General features: G+C 35.0%; 4 protein-coding genes across 5 annotated transcripts in view; 3 read left to right on the top strand and 1 right to left on the bottom strand.

The window, feature by feature from the left end:
* Positions 1–1,047: 1,047 nt before the first annotated feature.
* Positions 1,048–9,205, top strand: LOC108689088. The gene is made up of 9 exons (XM_018195703.1): positions 1,048–4,662; positions 4,939–5,183; positions 5,254–5,431; positions 5,642–5,814; positions 6,524–6,705; positions 7,303–7,414; positions 7,490–7,672; positions 8,488–8,730; positions 8,845–9,205. Exons 1-9 carry the CDS (start codon positions 1,671–1,673, stop codon positions 8,923–8,925), a joined length of 4,389 nt encoding a protein of 1,462 aa, XP_018051192.1. The 5' UTR covers positions 1,048–1,670; the 3' UTR covers positions 8,926–9,205.
* Positions 9,200–14,500, bottom strand: LOC108689089 (partitioning defective 3 homolog). The gene is made up of 3 exons (XM_018195705.1): positions 11,175–14,500; positions 9,616–10,131; positions 9,200–9,554 (listed from the first exon to the last, which is right to left on the bottom strand). The coding sequence occupies exons 1-3, from the start codon at positions 14,020–14,022 to the stop codon at positions 9,328–9,330; spliced, it is 3,591 nt and encodes a 1,196-aa protein (XP_018051194.1). The 5' UTR covers positions 14,023–14,500; the 3' UTR covers positions 9,200–9,327.
* Positions 14,501–16,027: 1,527 nt separating this feature from the next.
* LOC108689044 (UBX domain-containing protein 4) lies at positions 16,028–19,052 on the top strand. 2 transcript variants are annotated; one of them, XM_018195644.1, is made up of 7 exons: positions 16,028–16,256; positions 16,447–16,581; positions 16,710–17,167; positions 17,236–17,508; positions 17,592–17,897; positions 17,981–18,213; positions 18,389–19,052. In XM_018195644.1, the coding sequence occupies exons 1-7, from the start codon at positions 16,175–16,177 to the stop codon at positions 18,513–18,515; spliced, it is 1,614 nt and encodes a 537-aa protein (XP_018051133.1). In that variant the 5' UTR covers positions 16,028–16,174; the 3' UTR covers positions 18,516–19,052. The 2 variants fall into 2 exon arrangements, with proteins under 2 accessions (XP_018051133.1, XP_018051132.1); XM_018195643.1 differs by having other exon boundaries at positions 18,380–19,052.
* Positions 19,053–22,080: 3,028 nt separating this feature from the next.
* The window catches only part of LOC108689071 (homeobox protein ceh-19-like), a 10,706-nt gene continuing 10,416 nt past the window's right edge, over positions 22,081–22,370 (top strand). The window contains exon 1 of the mRNA XM_018195675.1: positions 22,081–22,255. Within this exon, the coding sequence (XP_018051164.1) occupies positions 22,081–22,255 (175 nt within the window). The remainder of the gene's footprint in view (positions 22,256–22,370) is intronic.

Below are 22,370 nucleotides of genomic sequence, written 5' to 3'. Positions count from 1 at the left end.
TGTATTGCGTGGGTTTTTCAAGGCCACAGAGAAAGCTTTTCGGGATCATTGTATTGTTTGTCGCGTTTTCAGAATTTTGTCAAAACTCAGACTCACGCTCTGACTCACTCAACGAAGAAGAGTCACGCACTGCCACAGAGGCAGCGCCTGGTCATCGCTACACTAGTCCATACCCTCTCACGGGATTAGTCAAATCCAAAAATAATACCGAACATGCACCGCGATGCAAATGGACATGGCAATGTAAATCAGACGTTTTAAGATCTTCTGAACTTAAGATCCAGCATAATAGGGGTTGTTCTATCGAGCATAGCTAGCGCTTAGAATTATTACGAAAATAAATATGATTGAATATCGTGTACTGCAAACAGCGTCTGTTAGAAAAGGATGTTTATTCAACGCGTTGCAAATCTCACTACCTATTAATATGCTACATTATAAAAATAAAGAAACTAAATATATATTTTAGTGTACTGTAAGGCTTGTGAAATATGATATAAAAATAATTTCGTGTTGACCTCTTTTATAATGCTAAACATTATTAAATCATACATTTAAATAAATGGATAAATAATGAACAAAGATTTTACTAAATACAAGAGAAACGCTACTTTCAGTTAAACTTATATAAACTTATATAAACTTAGATGTTAAATTTATACATATTTATATATATTCTTTGTGAATTTGTCTCAGAAATATAATTGTGATTATTTTTAACACAATCAACCTGAAATATTAATAATCTTTCTATATATTTTAATAAGAAATATCTTAAAACCTACAAAAAAGACTTACGAATAAGTTAAACAGTTAATAGCTTATGTTGTATAATTATTTTGATCAATATATAATATTGCTAACATATATTACTAAGTTCGTAAGATAAGCCAGATCATTCATCATTCCCGCCGCGCCCGCCACTTTTCCATTAGTCCAAATATTTCAGATGCAGCCGTTGTTAAAATATTAGAACGGAAACTATGCTGCGCGCAGAATTGCATATCACTTTCAATCGGAAACATTTCAACGTCAACTAAAACCCGAGGCAACCACACAATGGTATTTTTTTCACGAAGCCGCATTAAAAAAACGCGCACGTTAGCCCGTATTTCTCTGTTTTGATTTTGGCCGGTGGCGCGCGGTGTGCAAAGTGGACTTGAAAATAACCCCGCCACGAGAGAGAGACCACCCGATCTATTAATAGTTTACTGACATGAGTATCTTTGTCGACGGTTCGGCATCGACTACGGGCGATTCGGCCGCAAAATTCGCCGATATACAGTCGCGCGTGTGCACGTATGTCGTTGCCCGATTTCCGAAGAGACGTCGTCGTCGCGATGCAGCTGACACCTCTGTTCGTTGAAGCCTGCAATGGACGATTCTCGACACGGATGAATTAGGAGCTGTCAGTTAAATACGAGAGAACGAAGATCGGATGAGAAGAAGAGCGAGAGGAAGAGGGTTCTGCGACGAAATGTCTATTCGGCGGACATGACTGTCGTTGGGAGACTCTCCAATTGCTCCGTCGAAATTTTTTGGCGTTCGTGTATAGCAGAAACTGGAAGGAACTTAAAACCACGTTTCGGGTGAATCTAAATAAAGAACTATGCAGCGTGGGGGCTGAGGCGGGGCGCGGCGCCTCGGAATATGTGAGAGAGTGAGTAAGAATGGTACAGCAAACCGCATGCAGTAACGAGACGAGCGCATCCCTCAATGAAGTACCGAACGGCAATCGCAGAGGAAGAACGTCCGGTCTCATCGACGATGTGGTAGCGCGTAGTGCTGTCGATGGTGAAACGACTTCTCTGACACGCAGTGGCGGCGGGGGTAACAGCGGCCGGTTTTCCCTGTTCAAGTGGTTCAAACGAAATAGAGATTCAACCGTGGAGAAACGACGGAAAACGAGTGCGAGGCCGGACGATGATGACGTCGTCCGACGACGTAGTAGCATCTACTCCAGCGTAGATAGCGTAAATACCTTTTACAGTACTACCACAGTCCGCAGTTTCGCATTTCACACGGGAACTCTGGGCCGTTGCAACGTACTGTCTTTGGATATACTCAAGCAAGCAGCTGAAGTAGGTCCGTTCGCTGCCGGAGCCTCGAAAGTATACTTGGGTAACAAAGAAAACAAAGCGTCGTCGACCGCCGCCTGCACGTTACCAATTAATGTACACTCTAGGAGACAAGATATCACTGCCAGGTACTCTTTGCAGCCAACGACCTTCAGCTCGTGTGGGAACTTCTTGACACCTGGAAAAGATTTATCGGATTCATCGAAAAGATTTGAGAGCGCGAGAGTCAATGGGTCGTCCACACGACGACGGGTCCACGTAAAAGGAAAACGGAAAGCACCCAATCCTCCCGATGCGGTGAAGATCGTGGAGGTCAATGTACGCGAAACACCGCCAAGGAACAGCAATAGACGCAAACGACGGGCGCCGCGACCTCCTGAGAAAGTGACTGTGGAACAGTCCAAGCTTGTCATCGATGGCGACGGCATGGAAGTAGAAGTGCGGAAGGATGTCGATGAAGGGAAATCGATCAGTAACGATACATTAATCCTTCAGGGTGGTATGCTGTTGTCAAAGAAGGAAGTTTGTGGCAGCCCAAAAGCCGCGAAAAACAACAATAGCGACGCAGAAACGTCCAACGTAACGGTCCTGCAAGAAAGAGCACAGAGTCCAATTAGTACTCTGAACATGCCTCGACCTTGGTATAAGCGTAGCGTATTCGAGCACTCTCGCGATTCTGGATCATCCAAAAGAGGCGCCGTCCTTCGCAGCTCTATGACATCCGCCGAAATGAAGGAGGAGTGTGTCGGAACAAGTATAAATTCTTCTCCAAGTTATTCCATTGATGCTTCCCTGTCAAGGCTAAACTTTTTTCATCGCGGCGAGCGGCAGAGTGACGAGAGGAAACGACAAGAGACTAAACGAAAATCCGGCTTGTCTATTCTAACGAACATCAGCGAGCTGGATAAAGAAGCGGCGGCGATCGTACAGGAAGAGCAGGCTCGAGCACGGGCGTCGATGTTGTTGAAGACGTCAAAATTTGCTGAAGATTTCGAAAAGAGGAATGACGTCAACGAAGAACTAGTTCAGGACATGGTCACCTCGGCGATTGAGAGTTCATCGCCTAGACGAGGCACGCGCGCGTTAATCTCAAAATTCAATGCCATCAGCAATATCACTAAAGTCACGGTCAATGCTAATTTCTTTGCTAAAAGGGATCAACCAGGTTATAAGTTCGATCGCGATGCAATAAGAAACGACAGATTCGAACAAATCGGAGATTGGAGGAATCAAAGATTCTCGGTGCAACAAGATCTCGCCCAAAGTGTTCGCGTTGATAAAGATATTTCCAGATACTTCTTGCCGCAACAGAGATCATCGAAAAATAGAACTGAATCAACGAACGCCGATGTAAAGTCAGTAGACATCAAAGTTACTTCTAGCAAGGAACAAAATGATCAGCTGATGAAAGACGCATCCAATAGAATATCATTTTTACAAAGTCAACTCACTGCGAATCGCGAGAATGAGTCTTTAACTGCTCAGAAAGATATCACGTTTCCGGAAGAAAAGATTAGATCGCGGCAGGAAATTGCCAAAGAAACGAAGGACAAAGAATCGCCGAGATTAAACAATCTCGAAACAAGAAGAAAATTTCTACTTTCTCGTACCCGAAACTTATCTGAAAGTACAGAAACTGCGTTAGAAGTTCCCTTCAGAGAAAAGATGGAGGGGGAAAAGGAATTTTCGGACATTTTCAACGAGATCGACCGACAGCTACGTTCTAGAGAATTCATCAAACGGAGACCAGTAGCCGAATCTGACAATGTCAGAGACAAAGTTTCAGGGGATGAAGCTGTATCGAGTAAAGTGACCAAAGTACTCGATATCCTTGTGGAAGCCGAGAAGGATGGTAAAACGAGATTGACGATACAGCCGGAAAGATCAATGCAAGACAAGGAAACGTTGCATTTGATTGATTCAGACCAGAAGGCGAAGTCCAGTAAGACAAAATTAACCGCTCTCAATGTCGAGGACCCAATTACTGCGGATTTGAAGGAGATGCTGAAGGAGATGAAACACTCGTTACCAAAACGGCCCAAGTCGAAGAAGATTGTGTCAAATGATGTTCTCGAAAAGGTTGAGAAGCGCTCGCCCGTACCTACAAACAAGACCTCCTACATTGCTACGACGAGGATAGCGACAACGTCAAATGATTACGAGACAGATAAGCAAAAGGTATCCTCGTCAGCGCAAACTAGTGGAAACATCCGTAGATTAAATCAACCTTCCACTTCCGCCGAGCGACCGTCTACATCGGGATGGAAACATGAGAATATACTCTACAAGACTTCTGGCAAGGGTTCGGTTCTTGTGAAGAATACTTTCCAATTGATACGACCACGCGATTTCGCCGAGATAGAAGCTATGAAGACCACGAAAGAAGTATACAAGGAAAACGCTTATGCCAATGTAATAGAACCATCGCTATACGCAAATACTCACGTTCTTCCCATATCGCCAAAACAACAACCAGATCCGACAACATCTAAAGATATTTTGCAAAGTAATCATCCTGAAGAGCAATCCAATATTGCAGACGAGAGTAAGATCATGTTGAACAATGATGAGCTTACAAATGAAGGTAATTTCGCAGCTTATATTTGCTAAAATAATAGTTTTATTAAAAAATTATCTACTTAGAACAAAATATCTATTTCAACTATTCGATTCAAATAAGAAAAATTAAGAAAATGAAGAAATATACAAATAAATAATCTCTATTAAATTTAAAAGAAATCTACTTTTGAAATTTACTTTTGAAAGTTTCAAAAGAATAAATTTCTAATTAATTTTCTTTAATTTAATATTTTTTAAAAATAATTATAGAAAAAATTCTACAATATGGTTATTGTTGCAGACGATAATTCAACAGCGAGAAACATGAATACTCTGGCCATAAATCGATTACTGAGAAAACTGGAAGGGGCCATCGCGTCGGGTCATCATCAGCAAGCGGCGGGATTAGCGAAGGAATTGGCAAGACTCAAAATCCATTGTTCCGTGATTCGACAGCGTTCGGCGGCGCGTTTGAAGGATCAGTCGATTAAAGTCAATATGTATATCGAAGATAAACTCGCTCACCAAGGGCCCATACCACTTCAGGTAAGTAACCGATACTGACGGTTGCTCGATATGCAAACAAAACGTTTCATGGATCGGGCTGTGATAACAGCTGCCGACGAGAATGACGGTAGCCGAGCTGAAGACAAAGATACATACGGAGTTTGAGATACCCACGAACGTGCAGCGATGGATCATTGGGAAAAACTTGGCTGATCACGACGAAGCCACTCTCGTCGAGTTACACGCAGTGGATGGTTCACCAGTGTTTCTTTATCTCGTAGCACCCGGTAAATTTGATTCATTCGATTGAATATGATTTCTTAGTAAACAAAAATCTATTCCGGCATTTTTTATTTTAAAGTCCTTTATTCAAAACGTGAATATGAAAATTTATTTTTTAAATAATTATAAATATATTTATATAATTAATTATGAAATGAAATATTTTTATGCTATTTTTATTTAGTGATAAATTATGATATGCTGCAATATTGTAGATAGTGTTGCATTGCATATCGACAATGCAGCACAAGTGAACAAGCCACAGCCAGCAGAGAAAGTTCCTGAAGAATTGATACAAGATCCACCAATGGAAGTTTTACAGACGATCGAAGAAAAGCAAGAAACCAAAGAAGCAGATAAAATAATGTCGATAACAAATGAACATGAGGTAATGCATCGACGTGCTATCTCAAATGTAATAGCGTTTTCCACTGAGAGAACTAGTGAGAGAACACTTGTAATAAATGCAACTTTATTATTCTACTGTGAAAACCAGTTCACATATTTTCAGTGTTTAATGTTCCACTGAAAAAACTTGCACTGAGTTCAATTTTTTCTCTAACTTTTGGAGACCAGTGCAAGTTGAAATTGAGATGTTCGTGCTAATAAAGTATAATATTACGTTATGATATGATATTACACTATTCTAATTAATGTCATAACAATGCTATTGTATTAGTTTTGATGTTTCTAATAATAGCTACGCAATGACATTTTGACATTTAAAACTCTTGAAATGTATAAAATTAATTTTTAAAAAATGTTTTAAATAAATAAATAAGTAATTTAAGTTTGAACATAGTCGTATATATTTTTATGTGTTGTAAAATGGATATCAATAAAATGGATGTCTTATGAGAGAGATATGTTCCACTGAACCGTATAAACCTGCACTATTATTACATTAGTTTTTATTAAAATATAGCACATGCTGGTGCCGCAGTCTTTTCTCAATGGAAAATGCTATTAGTTTCGTTTATTTAATTTATTAAATATTCACGGTGTTTTTAATTTTCATTGTTTATCTATTAGTTGCATATATTGATCAAAGATAAAGATATGTAATGTATGTTTTGTATGCTTATATACAACAATAGCAAGAAACAGCGGAGACGAACATGTCGGAAGACATCAAGATAGGACGATACGAGGAACTGATATCGTTGGAGAATTGGGATGTCATTCCAAATTCCGAGCCAATCGAGTGTCCAATATGCTTCGTTACATATGGTCCACGAGAAGGTGTAATTCTAAGGGATTGTTTACACATGTTCTGCAGGTAGAACCCTTTAATCTTCACATCCCAGCTTTAATTACTGTTTAATCCGTTAAGAACAGGAATCAATTTCAATAACTGTATTGTGCTTTTGCATAGGTGCTTCCCCTGTACAAAGATATAATCTACAATAGATCACTTTCGCTCATTGTAGCTGTTCACTAGAAATGCACGCAGTGAGAAATGACCATCAATAATTATACGTCGAATTGATGTCAAAATTATCATATCGTTGTCAATTCGCTATCAACTCAATGAGTCATTTCTCTCTGGAATCACCTGTATCGATTCTAATTTATCCTAACGAAATGTATTTAGCTAGTTCTAGTGTCTAGATAGATATGTGTTACTCTGTTACATATTAAATTGTAATGCATCATAGATATATTTATCTGTTCTATAATAAGCATGCACATTACTAACGCGACAATAACGCTAATATTTCTGCAAGACACACGAATATCCTAGATTTTATTATGTGGCAAACTTCACAAAAAGAACACGCGATGGTTCAATTATATTTTTCATTTGTTTATTTATTAATAAAGACTAACATGAATTACTTTCCGCGTATAAGGAATTTTCGTTGTATATTCAAAGGCCATGTATCGCCAATACGATTGCGTATTGCGAAGAAGCGGAAGTGAAATGTCCATACAGAGACTCTGATTATACGTGTGAATCAACCCTTCAAGAACGTGAGATCAAGGCGGTAAATTTTTGTTTAAGATTATCCGACCGAAGTTTTAATAAAATTTGTGATGATTCTATTATTGTTTACACTTAGCTCGTCGAGCCGGAAATTTATCAGCAGCATCTTGCGAAATCGATCACGCAAGCTGAGAACAATGCTGGAAACAAGGCTTTCCACTGCAAAACACCGGATTGTCCTGGTTGGTGCATTTACGATGACGACGTGAATAATTTTTTATGTCCTGTATGTGAAGCTAATAATTGTCTTACCTGTCAGGTGAGTGTTATTTATATCTATCGAAAAATGTAGAGACTTAGGAAAACCGAATAACAGGAATGTACGATGATATAAAAATATTAATTGATATGCATGAAAATGATATGCAATATTAACAAACAGTACGTAATAAACTTCCACGTTTTATTTTCAATATTAAAGATATTATGTGTATAATGAATTTGAAAGGTTATTTTTAAAAATATATATGCATGTAAATTCATAACAAGAAAAATCTTTCTTTGTATTGTTTTGTTTCTCATTTCAATAGTTTTTCATTTTATTGTTTCTCATTTTAATTACGAGTGCATAAAATATTGACACAACTACTGTTATTAAAATCGACATGATACTTAATTAAAAATAAATGTTTAAAAATTCTATATATCTTTTTTTTCTTGTAGCATATTCCAGTACAGAATGCATTTAGCAAAGCACATACTACTAAAATTAAATTCAGTAAATGTCAATTAAAAGTAACATAACATCAATATTATAATTTACATATAATTAATATTCAACATTGTCAATGTTATGTGTTACATAATATTTATATTGTGGAGTGTGAAATTATAACATTGATTCTACGTTATTTAGTATTTACAAATAACAGATCAATTTATAAAATAAATATACTCTCTAAAATTTTTATAGTGAGAATCTTAAAAAGTTTTACTTTGAAACTTCACTCTTAAAGATTGAAAAAAATTGAGTCACTCTTTTTCAAGACTCAATTTTCATATTTTGAGTGAGATTCTCCAAAGAAAGTAGATTTTTAAGATAAAATAAAAAGCATATAAATTTTGATTTCAAAGGTTGTTCATACTGGAAAGAATTGCAAACAATATCAGCAAGAATTACAACTTTCGAAAGAAACTGACCAGGAATCTAGAAGGACAACAGCAATGCTCAAAGAGATGGTCGATAGAGGAGAGGCACTTGCATGTCCTACATGTGCTGTTGTTCTTATGAAAAAATGGGGTTGCGACTGGTTAATTTGTTCCATGTGCAAAACGGAGATATGTTGGGTAACCAGAGGACCGCGTTGGGGTCCAGGAGTACGTATTAATTTATTTTCTGCATTAGAGACCTTATATAGATTCTAATGAGATTTGTTCAATATTAACAACATGTTTTATGATTTTATTGATCATATTCATTACTTGTTGCAGGGTAAAGGGGATACGTCCGGTGGTTGCAGATGTGGTGAAAATGGAGTTAAGTGTCATCCCCGTTGCAATTACTGCCACTAAAGAATTACAACTATAATAATAGACAAATAGGAAGTTTATGGTGACAATAAGATATTTCAGAAATGCTTTTATATTATATGCTTTCATATTGACACGATAATTCATAGACTCGATGAGACATGCGAAGATCTTTTATACGCACATTTAGTATAAGCTCGAATCCCGATGAATCAGTATGTAATAGAAATTATACGCTGCTTGCTCAATGATTATAATCTTATCGCGACACCGTCCTTGATAGGATTGAAAGATTCTAATAAAAAGAGGAATACACTTAATTTTATATCAATGTTTCTTATTTTTATCGCAAATACAAAGTGTAGGGAAATAAATCATACTTTACTTAAAGCTTTCGATAAATCTAATATATAATAAATTATCAATACAAGCAATTTTTTGCAATTATACAGGCACCGATTCTTCGTTCTCGTCGGAAGTTGTTTTATCTGTACCGATCTGTTTTAATCGAGCAATTAATGTGGACTGATGATGCGTGAGTTGCTGATTCAAGTTATTACCACCTGCACTTTGTAACACCTGAACAAGATGAATCCGCGTTGATGTAAGATCCATTTTACCGTATTTCAAAAAGTCCTTCTTATTCAGCACTTGTCCCTCTAGTACACCCGCTATACAAAAAAATAGATAAATTTAGTATCATTTATTTTAATGCTTTTTAAAATTACTTACCTAATAAAATAACTTGTGGAAACTTTTTAATAATTTTTTCAAAGCCAGCAACATTTATGTCAGAACCAAATACAATGCAGAATTGCGACGAATATAACGGCATTGTTGCCGTGTAAGGTGAATCCGTTAATGCTAATTTCATAATCTTATTGTTATATCGTTTGTAGTACATATTTAATTTTTTTAATGGAACTGCTAGCTCAAACGCATCCTCTGCTGTCATAGAATTCTGATGACAAATGGCAATCATTTTGGAATTGTCAAACCAATTGCGGATCTCACGTGCTATTATTCTTTCATAAGGATTATATTTCATCTCTTTCTCCTCTTTCAAAGTTCTTGCTTTGTAACATAATTCTTCTAATTTCTTGTTTTCATTTTTGCTCGGGTAAAAAGGCGTCAAAAATTCGTTTACCAATGCTCTGAAATAATGCGGCTTTCTGGGTCTTTGTATATTAATTTTGCTTCGAAAACGCTTCTGCTGATAAAGGATTGTATTTGGAATAATCTGAAATGCTGAAACATATAATAAAGCAATATCGTTAAATTATTACAAAAAATTAACGAAAAAAGAAAGTCGATCAATTAAAAATTTATACCTACCACCATAATTTTTTTCTGATTTTTTTTGCAATATTTATCCTCGATAATTGATGTTTTGTTATGAATTGAAGAGACTACCGGTACAGTTAAATCGATGAGAACAACGAAAATGTATTTGAACCGATTTAGCAAGAGAATGTAATTTCTCTTTTGGAACTATTAATTATTTAATTTCGGTGTCATATAAATTACATGTATAATGTTTATATCGTAGTAAGTACATGATCCGTATCAATTAAAGACAAGTACAAAATCATATATATACAGAATTATTTACTTTCTTTTAATGATATAAGGCACTTTGGAACAGATCGTATATATATATATATAGATAAAATATATATTTATATATATGCAAAATGTGTGTATATTTGCAGATGCGCGATAATGTGTATATATATATATATAGATAAAATATATATTTATATATATGCAAAATGTGTGTATATTTGCAGATGCGCGATAATGTGTATATATATATATATAGATAAAATATATATTTATATATATGCAAAATGTGTGTATATTTGCAGATGCGCGATAATGTGTATATATATATATATAGATAAAATATATATTTATATATATGCAAAATGTGTGTATATTTGCAGATGCGCGATAATGTGTATATATATATATATAGATAAAATATATATTTATATATATGCAAAATGTGTGTATATTTGCAGATGCGCGATAATGTGTATATATATATATATAGATAAAATATATATTTATATATATGCAAAATGTGTGTATATTTGCAGATGCGCGATAATGTGTATATATATATATATAGATAAAATATATATTTATATATATGCAAAATGTGTGTATATTTGCAGATGCGCGATAATGTGTATATATATATATATATTATTTACTTATGAAAATTTATTTTGCATATTTTCTTTGCATTTATGCGATGTAACTGATCCTGCCGCTGCAGTAATTACTAGTTTCGTGTCTCGCTTCTATGCTATCCCCAAAATTAAGTGATTTCCTATTTCTATTCAATCGAAGTATCGATCGAAGACCGTTTTTCTTTCGCTTATATCGGTCATCCAATGCTGAATTAAGAGAAGCTTGCTTTACATCTCCACGACTATTCGAAAAACCTTCTCGCTCGTCTTTATTATTGCTACCTGTAACTTCATCATGTACATCGTCTACGAGCCAATGTTTTTTTGGCGAAAGAAACTTATTATTGCATCCGGGTATAGTATACATATATTCCGATTGAGCAACATCAACAGATTTTTCATGGTGTCTCACATTGTTGTCGGCACTTGTATTTCCAACTAAGGCCCCTTTATTTGAATGTTTTTCAAAATTATTCGACTTGCTGCTCCTCTTCGAGTAATCTCCCAAATCGCTTGAGTGATTGCTTGTTTGGCTAGTTGATTTCTGATTGACTTGATCTGTGTTCTTATTTTCTCTATTTTCACGCAACTTTTTGTTTCTTTTATAAGTATCTGTGTTTTTAGCGTCGAGTGCTGCGTGTCGTTTCTCAGACATGCTCTGTCTGCCAAGAGCATCACGAGAAAACTTATTTGACGAAGAATTTAATTCTTCCAAAGATAACTGGCTGTCGTACGTAGGATCTCCGGAATATTGGCTATCTTTATCTTCGGCATTTCGTTTGGCGTCATTTCCTTGAGAGCTATCGTTGTTAGATTCTTCTAGCAATACTGCTTCAACCCGATCGTCGCGCGTTCCTATAATTTTCTTTACATTATTAATAGGTTCTATCCATGTCTTATTGGTAGCAAGACAATAACTTTCGTTTCTTAAACTATTCTTGCTATATTGCTCTGTTAGTCTATCAATGACTGGATTCCATGGCGAAGCTGTAACGCAAGATAATAATCCACCATTATCCAATACATCGGTTTGAGAATTTAAAGTATTTTTCTCCTTAACTATGCCATCATTCATTTTCGTAGAATCCGATATGTATATACTACTAACAGATTCTGGCTTACGGTGAGATTGTAAATTATCTACAGTATTTTTCTCACTTGTATCATATGATGATACCCTCCTAGCTATTATAAGATTAATCACACCAGTTACTGAGCTGTCTGTGTTGAGCATTGCCCTCCTTAAAGTCTCCATTGCTTCAGAATTAGATAATCCTAACAAAGATACGCCGTTAACTCTGAGCAATTGATCATTGGTCCGCAAACGACCGTCTCTGGATGCTGCACCTCCATGGATAACACTTTTTATAAAAATACCTAAATCCATGTTAGTGTTATCATCAGAACTGTTGGTTTTACCTTTAACACTAACACCTAAACCAGCCTTTTCGGAATCATGTACTGGTATATCTAAGTTCATTATCACACGATTCTTCCGTGGAGATAAAACAATATCTTCAGAAGACTTAATTGGTTTATATGTGCACTTTTCATAATTGTGAGTGCTCACTTTATCTTGTACATCATTCTTTTTCGCTGGTGATCTATTTAATGCATTCCAATATTTTGAATTATCCATTATTTCAGCAGTTGGGGGAGCAGATGTCGCAACACCCTGAGACTCTGGAATGTTTGAAGAAATTTCCTCTTGACGCGATACTACCATCCTTACTTTACCGCCAGCAGGAATACTTCTGAGCAATGACACGACTTCTGCTTGGCTTTTGCCCGTCATCTCCTTATTATTTACTTCTAACAACCTATCACCTGGTCTCAATCTGCCATCTTCTACCGCAGCACCTTTTGGTAATATATTTTTAATATATATAGGACAATGTCCTCCAGCAGGATTATCACGTGTGGTAACACTAAATCCTAAACCGTTACCTCCTTTTACTAATTCTATTTCTATCATCCGTCCAATTTTCCTAGTGTTCGCAGTCTGTAAAAGATTATAGTTGCTGCATTGAAGTCTCTTAATATTCTCATCACCTTCGGTTTTCTCCGATCCGCCACTGGTATTCCCATGATTTTTATGCAAAGATTTTTCGTTCCTTGCTCTCTTCTTATGTTTAACAACGGAAATTTGTAGACAGGGATCATTCATACATGTTCTAAAAATATCTTGGACCTTTGGAAATGGTATATGCAACAAATTATGACCATTTATTTTTATAATATTATCATGTAAATCAATTTGTCCATCTCTGGCGATGCGACCATTTGGTTCGATACCTTCGACTCTAAGTCCTTGATCATTGCCTAATAAGTCGTAACATGGCACCACATGGAGCCCCAGTGGCCCTGCTTCATTTTTTATCACTATTTCTCGCACCTCTTGATTTCCAGATTCGATGTTATTGCCAAATTCATACGAAGCTTTAGAATCTTGACCTAAAGGTTCCCTACGTCGAGACTCTCTTGGTAGAGATTGAGCAGAATACGTTGTGAGAGAAGGTTCTCTTGTTGATAATGCGTGCATTGACAAACGCTTGGCACTTTCTCTCTTAATACTACTAGACACAGAGGAATGGATATCGATTGGATAAGCTTGCTCCTTGACATCTCTATGGAAGAAGTCAGGACTGTTGGTGCCAACCGAACTTGCACCATCTCCACCTACATGATTGACATCGGAGCTAGCAAAGTGAGCTACGATCTGCTCTCTATCATCGGCTACATCACACAATCTGTCATCCGGATCCAACAAGCCACCTCCAGTCAACGAAGACAGACTATTAATGATCAAGGTGTTATCATTTTTGCCAGTGGCTTTTTTGTATCTCAGGATGGCCTCATGCATTAGATCCTTGACCAGTAAACTTCCATCTCCGCATGGGACCACCACCCTGACGTTGTCGAAGCACACGGTTACCTTCATGCTCGCTCCAATATCATATTATATGAAGAAATAAGCACGCGCAGATGTGTGCAAAGATATATACGCACAAGGAATTACGCACGACGATTTACGCGACAATGGCGAAATTGCGTAAAAAAAATATATGTCCATCGGCTCGTCACCGAGACGCTCGTGTGCCGTCGCACGTGTTCCGGAATGTAGCGTGTCGCGGAATTGATATGAATAACGCGATTATCGCGTGCTACTCGAGTCGCACCTCTCCATATCTCGAAGTATGATTCACATACGTAGCGCGTCGGCACGTTGCGACCTTCAGTAATAGAGCAACTAATCCGTAAGTCGAATCACCGACACGATGGCTTAACGATAACGTCTGCGAGTATTGAAATCTTGGCAGGACAATCGATAAGGCGGCCGCGTACGCCCAACTTTATCGCGACATCAAATATGCGGAATAGACGCACTCGCCATTATAACATTTCATTCCACTGTTCCGTCGTAGTCTGCAATCGCCGAAACGACGGAATTGAATAAAATGGCGGCGCACATGACCACCACCTCCACCTATCCTCAGATACCACTAACGTGCCGAACGATTTCTCGATTCGAGAGCGACATGTGATCGTACTTGATAAATATCAGTATAGGTTATACGCACCTTTTTTCAGATACTGCGCCATTTCTGAGGAATGTTCTCACTCAGAGTCGTAATATTAATAAAAACAATAAGAAATTCGTTTTCCGTAAGTTACTGCGACATCATTTACATAGCACAGACTGAACAAAAATGGTTCTAGTCCACCGTTTCTTGTTCTTGCGACATAACTAATTGCGGATTGTTTATAGGCGCATTCGCAACGAGCGACAGTTGCTCCGATTTTGTCCATTTAATAAAAAAGTAAGTATCTATAATATATAAATGATAGCAAGTAGTTCGCAACATTTTTTTTACGTCGATATACCTTATTAAATAATTCTAAAATACTTATTTTTTATTTAATCCGATTTCATTTTATCCGATTATCTTTTTTAATTAAAAAATATTAGAAAAATTCAATAACTTACAATGATTTATTTAACTAAGAGATCGACAAATGTATTAGGCTAACTTATATGAAGATGGCAAATTTAGAGGGGTGGCATTTTTGAAAAGAATTTCTAACAAATTAGCAATTTACATTGATCCTATCATAGCATCGCAGGTATCGTAAACGTACTTTAAAATTAATGCATCGGATTGTTGCATCGGATTGTTGCATTGACACAACTTGCGACTTGTGACGCCTACGATACAACCAATGTAGATTCAGTTTGAACGGCTTGAATAAGGACAGGCCTATCCAATTCGATCTCCAGGAGCTTATTTTTTAACAAATACTTTGAATCTCAACGAATAAACTCAAAGAATAAATATCGCATACGAAAATAGCATTTCGTATACAATCGAGAATCAATTACAATCGAGAAACCGTCATTTTTTCGTATGTGAAAATTATTCGTATATGCTCAAGAATAAGACCTCTCATCTAAAACATAAAGTCATCGACGCAAAAAATTCAATATGAGTAAGATTGCAAAGTATTAAGCTAAAATTAGAGAAGTCTAAATAAGGGCGATAACGATTTAATTGCATAGAGGCAGCATGAGTCTTAATTCAGCCCTGTCTAACAAAGATTATTATTATCTTCACGTAGCATATTTCATTCTTAAGATGTTTGAAAGCTATAAGATCCAGTTCTGTGAACGTTTTTAAGACTCTTCATGTTAAATTTAAGTAACAAATAAGATTTTATTAACTCTAAAAAATAGTCCAAATTTGCCACCAATGATATTATATGTCCAATTATCCAAAATAAATAAAGTACTTTGTTTTTTGTATTAACATATATTTATCAAATGAGTTATTAAAATATATCAATTGGTAAATAAATATTTCACTAAGTTACAATAAAAAATACATATTTAATTTGGTGATAGGTGGGGGTAGATCATTGTCGTCATCAGGTAACAGTAGAGAGTGACGACTCATCGTACACCTATCTGAATCTTACTCCGTTTGAAACGTCAAACCATCGCAAAATTTCTAGTGTTTCACTCCGCAGTTTTTTCGTTACGTCATCAATATTGTTAGAGATTATAAGGAAACGAAATATACGAATATTCTCATATAATGAAGTGGTTTGCGGGAAGTATTAACGAGGCGGTTGCGACGTCAAAATCGAGGAAGGCAGTTTTCGTTGTATTCGTAGAAGGTATGTAATCCAAATTCTAGGTTAGATTTGACTCTAGTTTGATCCAACAATTACCTTTTTAATCTAATATATATAAATATATATAACGTATGAATACATGAAATATGTGAAGTACATAATGGACACTTCAACAAATCAGTCATATTTACATAAATTGAGTTATATAGATTTTAGTATAATGTTCTTTTAGGCAAAGATGACACATCAATGCAACTTGCTCAAGCAATTGATGCTACAGAAGTCTCCTCCCGCTTGGAAGGAGAGCATTTTATAGCTATAAGATTAGAGAGTGGATCCGAAGCTTATAGATTCTTTGCGCAAATTTGTATCCTCTTATATAACATTTATATTATTCTGTTTTAATATGAAATTTATCATATTATATAACATTTATCTTTCTGTTTTTAGTATTATTTATCACATTTTAAAATTTTCCTTAAATTTAACAATCAGATCAATTAGTACCAGTACCATCCTTATTTTTCATTGGAGAAAATGGTACACCACTGGAAATTATTGCTGGTAGTGCAACTGCATCTGAATTAGCATCCAAAATTGATAATGTACTTAAGAAGGCAGGAAAGAGTAATAAACAATCTTCATTAAACTTGATTGATGCAGAACAAAAAGCTACAGCTGCCAGTAGCAGCAGTAATAACAATGTTATTGAGACTACATCTAATATAAATGATAATAATTCCAATCCAAATGCAGATTTAACTTCTGGTACAACAGAATCTGTTACACCAGTAGATAGTTCAAATAATGAAAACTATGTCACGGAAGATACAAAAGCAAAATCTGCAACTTCATTAAACACAGGGAATCAGGGACAAGACAATAATGAAGCATCAGCAAAAATAAATGTTGAAACTAAACAAGATAATCAAAATAAGGAATTGACAGCTGAGGTATGTGAATTTATTTTATCAAGGATATAATTTTTGATTGACAAATTATATCTATCTCACATTTCTAGGAAAAGATTGAAAGAGCACGACAGTTAATTGAGCTCCAACGAAAACAACGACTAGACGAGGAACAGAAAAAGGAACGGGAACGTGAAATTGAACGGCGCAAGATGGGACGCGATGTGCAAAAAATGCGGCAAATGCAGCAAGAGTTAGAAATAAAGCAAGCTCATGAAGAAAGAATGCGAGAGAAGGCTGCTGAGGCTGCAGCTCGTGAAAAAGTCAGGCAACAAATCGCTCAAGATAAATTAGAACGAAAACAAAAGGAACTTGCTCTACAGGTTAATATTATTTTAATCATTTTAATCATTAATGATTTTTATATTTAGAATCAATTAAAAGTTTCTTTTATTTTCTTCAATAGCAACAAATACAACAACCACAGAATCAAGAACAACCTAAATATAATCCAACAACTAATAACGCCACAGTGACCAGAATTCAATTTAGATTGCCATCCGGCAATTCTCATACAGGACAATTTGAACCATCCGATACTTTGCGCACTTTACGCACTTACGTTACCGAAAATATTAATCTACCTTTCCGACAGTTCGCCATGTCGACATCATTTCCTAGAAGAGAATTGACTAATGAGGAAAATGACAAAACTCTGTTGGAATTAGAATTGGTTCCGACCGCCGTTATTTTAATTCTTCCTTTGAAAAATGTAAATAGAATATGATTTTCTTTCGTAAAGTATTATACTTTTAATTATATTCACACACTTTATATTTTCTTATATTTTTCCAGTCTAATGTCACGGCAGTGGTAACTTCAACTCAAGATGTTGGATACTTCTCACGCTTCATATGGTCCTTTTTTACACCTGTTATTCGTATTTACAATTACATAGTAGGTTATTTTTCCGGCACTAACGGAGACGCGAATCAAAGTGGCGATTCCAACAATGATTCCGTAGAAATGACAAACAATCCCGACAGAGCTATTTCACCAAATCGGCGAAATGTAGTTCAATCTTCGGGGTAGGTTTTTTTCAATAAACACATGTTAAACAGTCTTGCATACACAAACGTGATTATAAATGCATTTGCATTATATTTGAATATATTTAACAAAATTGTATATAAAATATGTAATTAATTTAATGTTTATTTCATGTATTAAATAAACATTCTATTCATGATACAGTTTGTTTAGAAGATACTTGGGTAATCAAGGAGGGACAACAATCAGAGCACAAGGGAATATACACAGACTACATTCAGGTGGGGATGATAATGATGAGAATAATACTTGGAACGGTAACTCTACGCAGCAAATGTAAAGGAACACAAATCTCGCTCCAGTCACAGCAAGGAATAGCAATCGCTATTCAATCAGTTACTATTCTCGTTATATAAATCGTTATGTTGTAATTAATATTCAACACTTCTTACTTTTTGTTGTATAACGCTAAAACTTATTTAACGCAACATATTCTTTATTAATGCACAAGCATTAAGTTTTAACGAGCGAGTTCTATCATGGTAACATGTTTGTCAGTAGCATTGCAAGAATGAATATTTATTAATTAATATTTCACAATTAGCAATAATATGAATTATCTGGATTCTTATCGTAATATAACGTTTATTATAATGCTAAAATGTAACATCAATGCATTATAATAAATGATAATGTACATTTTATGAGAGAAAAGATCGTGGAAGTATTGAGCCACAAGTGATACATGGACCAAATGCGAAAAGGTTCGTAAAAACTAACGTGCAAAACACAAAAGTTTCGGGAATGTCTTGATTTTAGATATTTGAAATTTTAATGTCAGTTATTTTTATTATAAGAAAGAGAGAGAGAGAGAGAGAGAGAGAGAGAGAGAGAGAGAGAGAAAGAGAAAGAGAGAGAATTCGATGAGATGATGTAAGTTTGTTCTCCTTTTCTATTTTTAATTAGATTTAAATCTTTTCAATCTCGGATAAAATAATGGAATGTTATCCGAGTGTTGTTAAAGAAAAATAATGATTAGATTAATTATATTAATATTCAACAAATATACTTTTTGTTGATATTAATAGTGTATAGATACACACATGGTCTGTGTCTTGCGCGTGTAACACTTGCGCGTGACACTTCGTGTGAGGCTACTCTATTGATTTATTATTTTTTTCATTATATTTAATAGCATAATAGAATGTAATTATGAGTCAAGATAATTACATACATAGTCAAAATAATTAGATACCAGAATCCATATATGTAAAAGTCTTTGTGAAAGTAATAATATAATTAGGGATGGTTATTTTTTCTGAAAATAATAATTGAACAAAATATGAAGAATGCAGGTCTTAATGCCTAAGGAAATAAACAAAGGTTCATGGCATTATCTCGTTTTCATTAAATTAAATCCTTTTCCGTGAATTTAACGAAATATGCACGTAATTCTAATATTTACGTATTGAACATGGTGCAATATCAACTTTATATATGTATAATATACATGTGTGTGTGTATATATATATATATATGTGTGTGTGTATACATAATTACATACATATAAGCGCGAATATAGCGAAGATTTTTTTATGTGTTGAAACATGACTCCAAAAATATGTTCGACGAAACTTGTCGTTCCGAATCGCGTATCATGTGCACATCGGCAGATGTGTTTAAAAGGAATGAAGACATATTTTAACTGTTGCACTTGCCACTTGCCAATTAAGCGTGAAATTAACAAACATTTTGGCTTACCAACCACTCCGAAGGTTTCAATTTTCTGAACGTGAAACGGTAATAGCCTATCAGAATGGTACTATACGGTAACATGATCTTATAGTCACACCCATTGACAGTTTCTAGAGAACTCTTCGTCCGCACTTCACAAAATTCTTGTTTTAAATCAAATAAAATAGTTCTCGATCTTTGATCTAAGCAAATATTTTTAGAAATAATTTTATGTAAAAAAAAAATTACTTCTTATCGCAATTAAAGAATTTAAATTATATTTTAGCTTGAAAATTATTTATATAAAGATTTAAGAAATTGATTTGCAATGAAATTGTAAGATTGTATTAACCGTTATATTTTGAAAGAAATTTATATAATTTATTTTGTTATCTTTGTACATTGATTCATTTTATGTATCATTAAAATAATTTCATTAATTATTCATCAATGAAGGAACAAGTATATCAAATAGCGGTATGATAAATTCATGGATATTCACAGAACACCGCTTCTTAACGTCTAATAATACATCGAAGACCTAGTTTTTCGTGTTTTAGGCAACGTACTCAAAATGATCTCATTATTATATATGATAATTTATAAATGTGTGTGCTTTACGAGAGATGATTTTCACCGAAATAGTGATTTTAAAATGACATGAATGACACGAATTCATTAAACGTATTAAATATCATATTATTGAATTATGTATTAGATAATAACATAGTTATTAAATATTTATGGATGGTATATGGATAATCAATATTTTTGTGAGCTTTACTTCTGCTACGCTTTAATTAAATAAATTACGTAATTAAATTTATTTTAATATAATAATAATGTACAAAAGTATTTTTTAAATTCATCTAATCCAACCATTGTTATTTAAATGTATTATACAGTAATTTTGTCAGAATCTATGATCCCCTTTTTTCTCTCTTTTTATTAAATTATTAAGTTTTATAACTAAATTAATTTCGCATCGCATCTGCTAGTTATCATGATTATTAAACGGCGTTCCGTGGCAGTGACAGAAATTTATAGTCACCTCATTACCACCGTTTAGTGGTCGCTACCGTCTCACGATACAAGATCATTAAAAGTTTCTTCCAGAAACGCACGTGTTTGCCAAGATCCGCCCAGAAGTTTATGCGATTGGTCGATCTTGTGATGACGTCGTGAGCACGTGGCTTTAGGATACCGCCTCAAGGAACGAAGAATTTGACTTGAGTGCCAAAAAAATATTGTTGGACACCGTGAGTAACCCCGACAAAACAGTCGCTGGTTTCGGCTCTAATCTTTCGAACACATTGAGGGGTACCAATGTAACTCCTTGGTTCTTTTGATTATTGTTAGTATAATTTTCTTATGTTTTCTTATGTTTTCTCTTATTTTAATTAAAATGTAAAAGAAAACATACATATTAACTGATAAAGAGAATAAGTGAAACATCGAAATTGTGCAATTAAGTTTCAGTGAAGTTCTATCATCAATTGCCTGATTTTTGAGACGTCGATTAATTACAAGTATGTAGTGTAAAATGTCGTCTACAATGAACAGTAGCAATAGAGGCTGTAGATATATCGGGAATAAACTAGTTTTCCGGCCAGAAATGGTTGATCGATTAATGTCAAACTGATTCAATGTCACTCGACGTCAAATCGATGTTAATTCGACTATAGCTGGAGATGTAATAGGGCGTAGAGTAAGTCCATAAACAAAAGGGTTAAAATCTATTTTGCTTACGGACTTACTCTACGCTCTATTACATCTCCAGCTACAAGTGATTGAGCACTCAATATCGAATTAACGTCGACCAATATTGAATTAATATCGATTTGACGTCGAGCGACATTGAATCAGCATCGATTTGACGTTGATAGATCAACCATTTCTGGCTGAGCCGGAAAATCAACTTATTCCCGACATGTCTACGGCCACTACTACTACTGTTCATGTAAACAACGCTTAAAACGAATCTTTTTTTTTTAAGTGAGTGATATTAAGATTGATAAAAGGAACTTGAAAATATAATCCTTGAAAAATTAATCTATCAGTTGTAGAATATCTTTCAATGGGCGTGAAATATTTACTCGAGAATATCAAAAAGACAATTTTATGTTACTAGCAGAATATTCTGAATATTGTTTTGAAAAAACGCGTTCAAAATGTCTGATGAAGAGATGAAAAAATTAGACTCGTCGAAGAAAACAAGTGATTCTGCGGAAAATCCGAGATTATGTTCTTTCAGCATCGAGAGATTACTAGCAAGACCGAGTAAGATAGATGAAGAAGAAAATAAATTCCCACAACAGACCGATTTGTCTTTGCTTTGCCAAGAAAGTGAGTAATAATGAAATTGTTTTCGAATCTCTTACAATTGGATGTTAATCATTTGTAGGAAAAGATAACATTTTATTTCTCTATTCGCTTTTATTCAACAAGTTATTGAATTATT

Source organism: Atta colombica, unplaced genomic scaffold (genome assembly GCF_001594045.1).
Source record: "Atta colombica isolate Treedump-2 unplaced genomic scaffold, Acol1.0 scaffold254, whole genome shotgun sequence".
Lineage (NCBI taxonomy): Eukaryota > Metazoa > Arthropoda > Insecta > Hymenoptera > Formicidae > Atta > Atta colombica.
Note: the sequence above shows the minus strand (reverse complement) of the source record. Positions and strands in the feature narration are given on the sequence as shown.

Bases quoted from the DNA above. Each gene is read 5' to 3' on its own strand.
- LOC108689088 (XM_018195703.1), top strand. From the start codon at position 1,671: ATGGTACAGCAAACCGCATGCAGTAACGAGACGAGCGCATCCCTCAAT. The intron at 5,432-5,641 runs GTAAATTTGATT...GCAATATTGTAG, and splicing joins TCTTTATCTCGTAGCACCCG to ATAGTGTTGCATTGCATATC. The intron at 6,706-7,302 runs GTAGAACCCTTT...GTATATTCAAAG, and splicing joins TGTTTACACATGTTCTGCAG to GCCATGTATCGCCAATACGA.
- LOC108689089 (XM_018195705.1), bottom strand. From the start codon at position 14,022: ATGAAGGTAACCGTGTGCTTCGACAACGTCAGGGTGGTGGTCCCATGC. The intron at 10,132-11,174 runs GTAATTACTGCA...TATATGTTTCAG, and splicing joins AGAAGCGAGACACGAAACTA to CATTTCAGATTATTCCAAAT. The intron at 9,555-9,615 runs GTAAGTAATTTT...TTTTTTGTATAG, and splicing joins TCCACAAGTTATTTTATTAG to CGGGTGTACTAGAGGGACAA.
- LOC108689044 (XM_018195643.1), top strand. From the start codon at position 16,175: ATGAAGTGGTTTGCGGGAAGTATTAACGAGGCGGTTGCGACGTCAAAA. The intron at 17,898-17,980 runs GTAAATAGAATA...ATATTTTTCCAG, and splicing joins TAATTCTTCCTTTGAAAAAT to TCTAATGTCACGGCAGTGGT. The intron at 18,214-18,379 runs GTAGGTTTTTTT...TTCATGATACAG, and splicing joins AATGTAGTTCAATCTTCGGG to TTTGTTTAGAAGATACTTGG.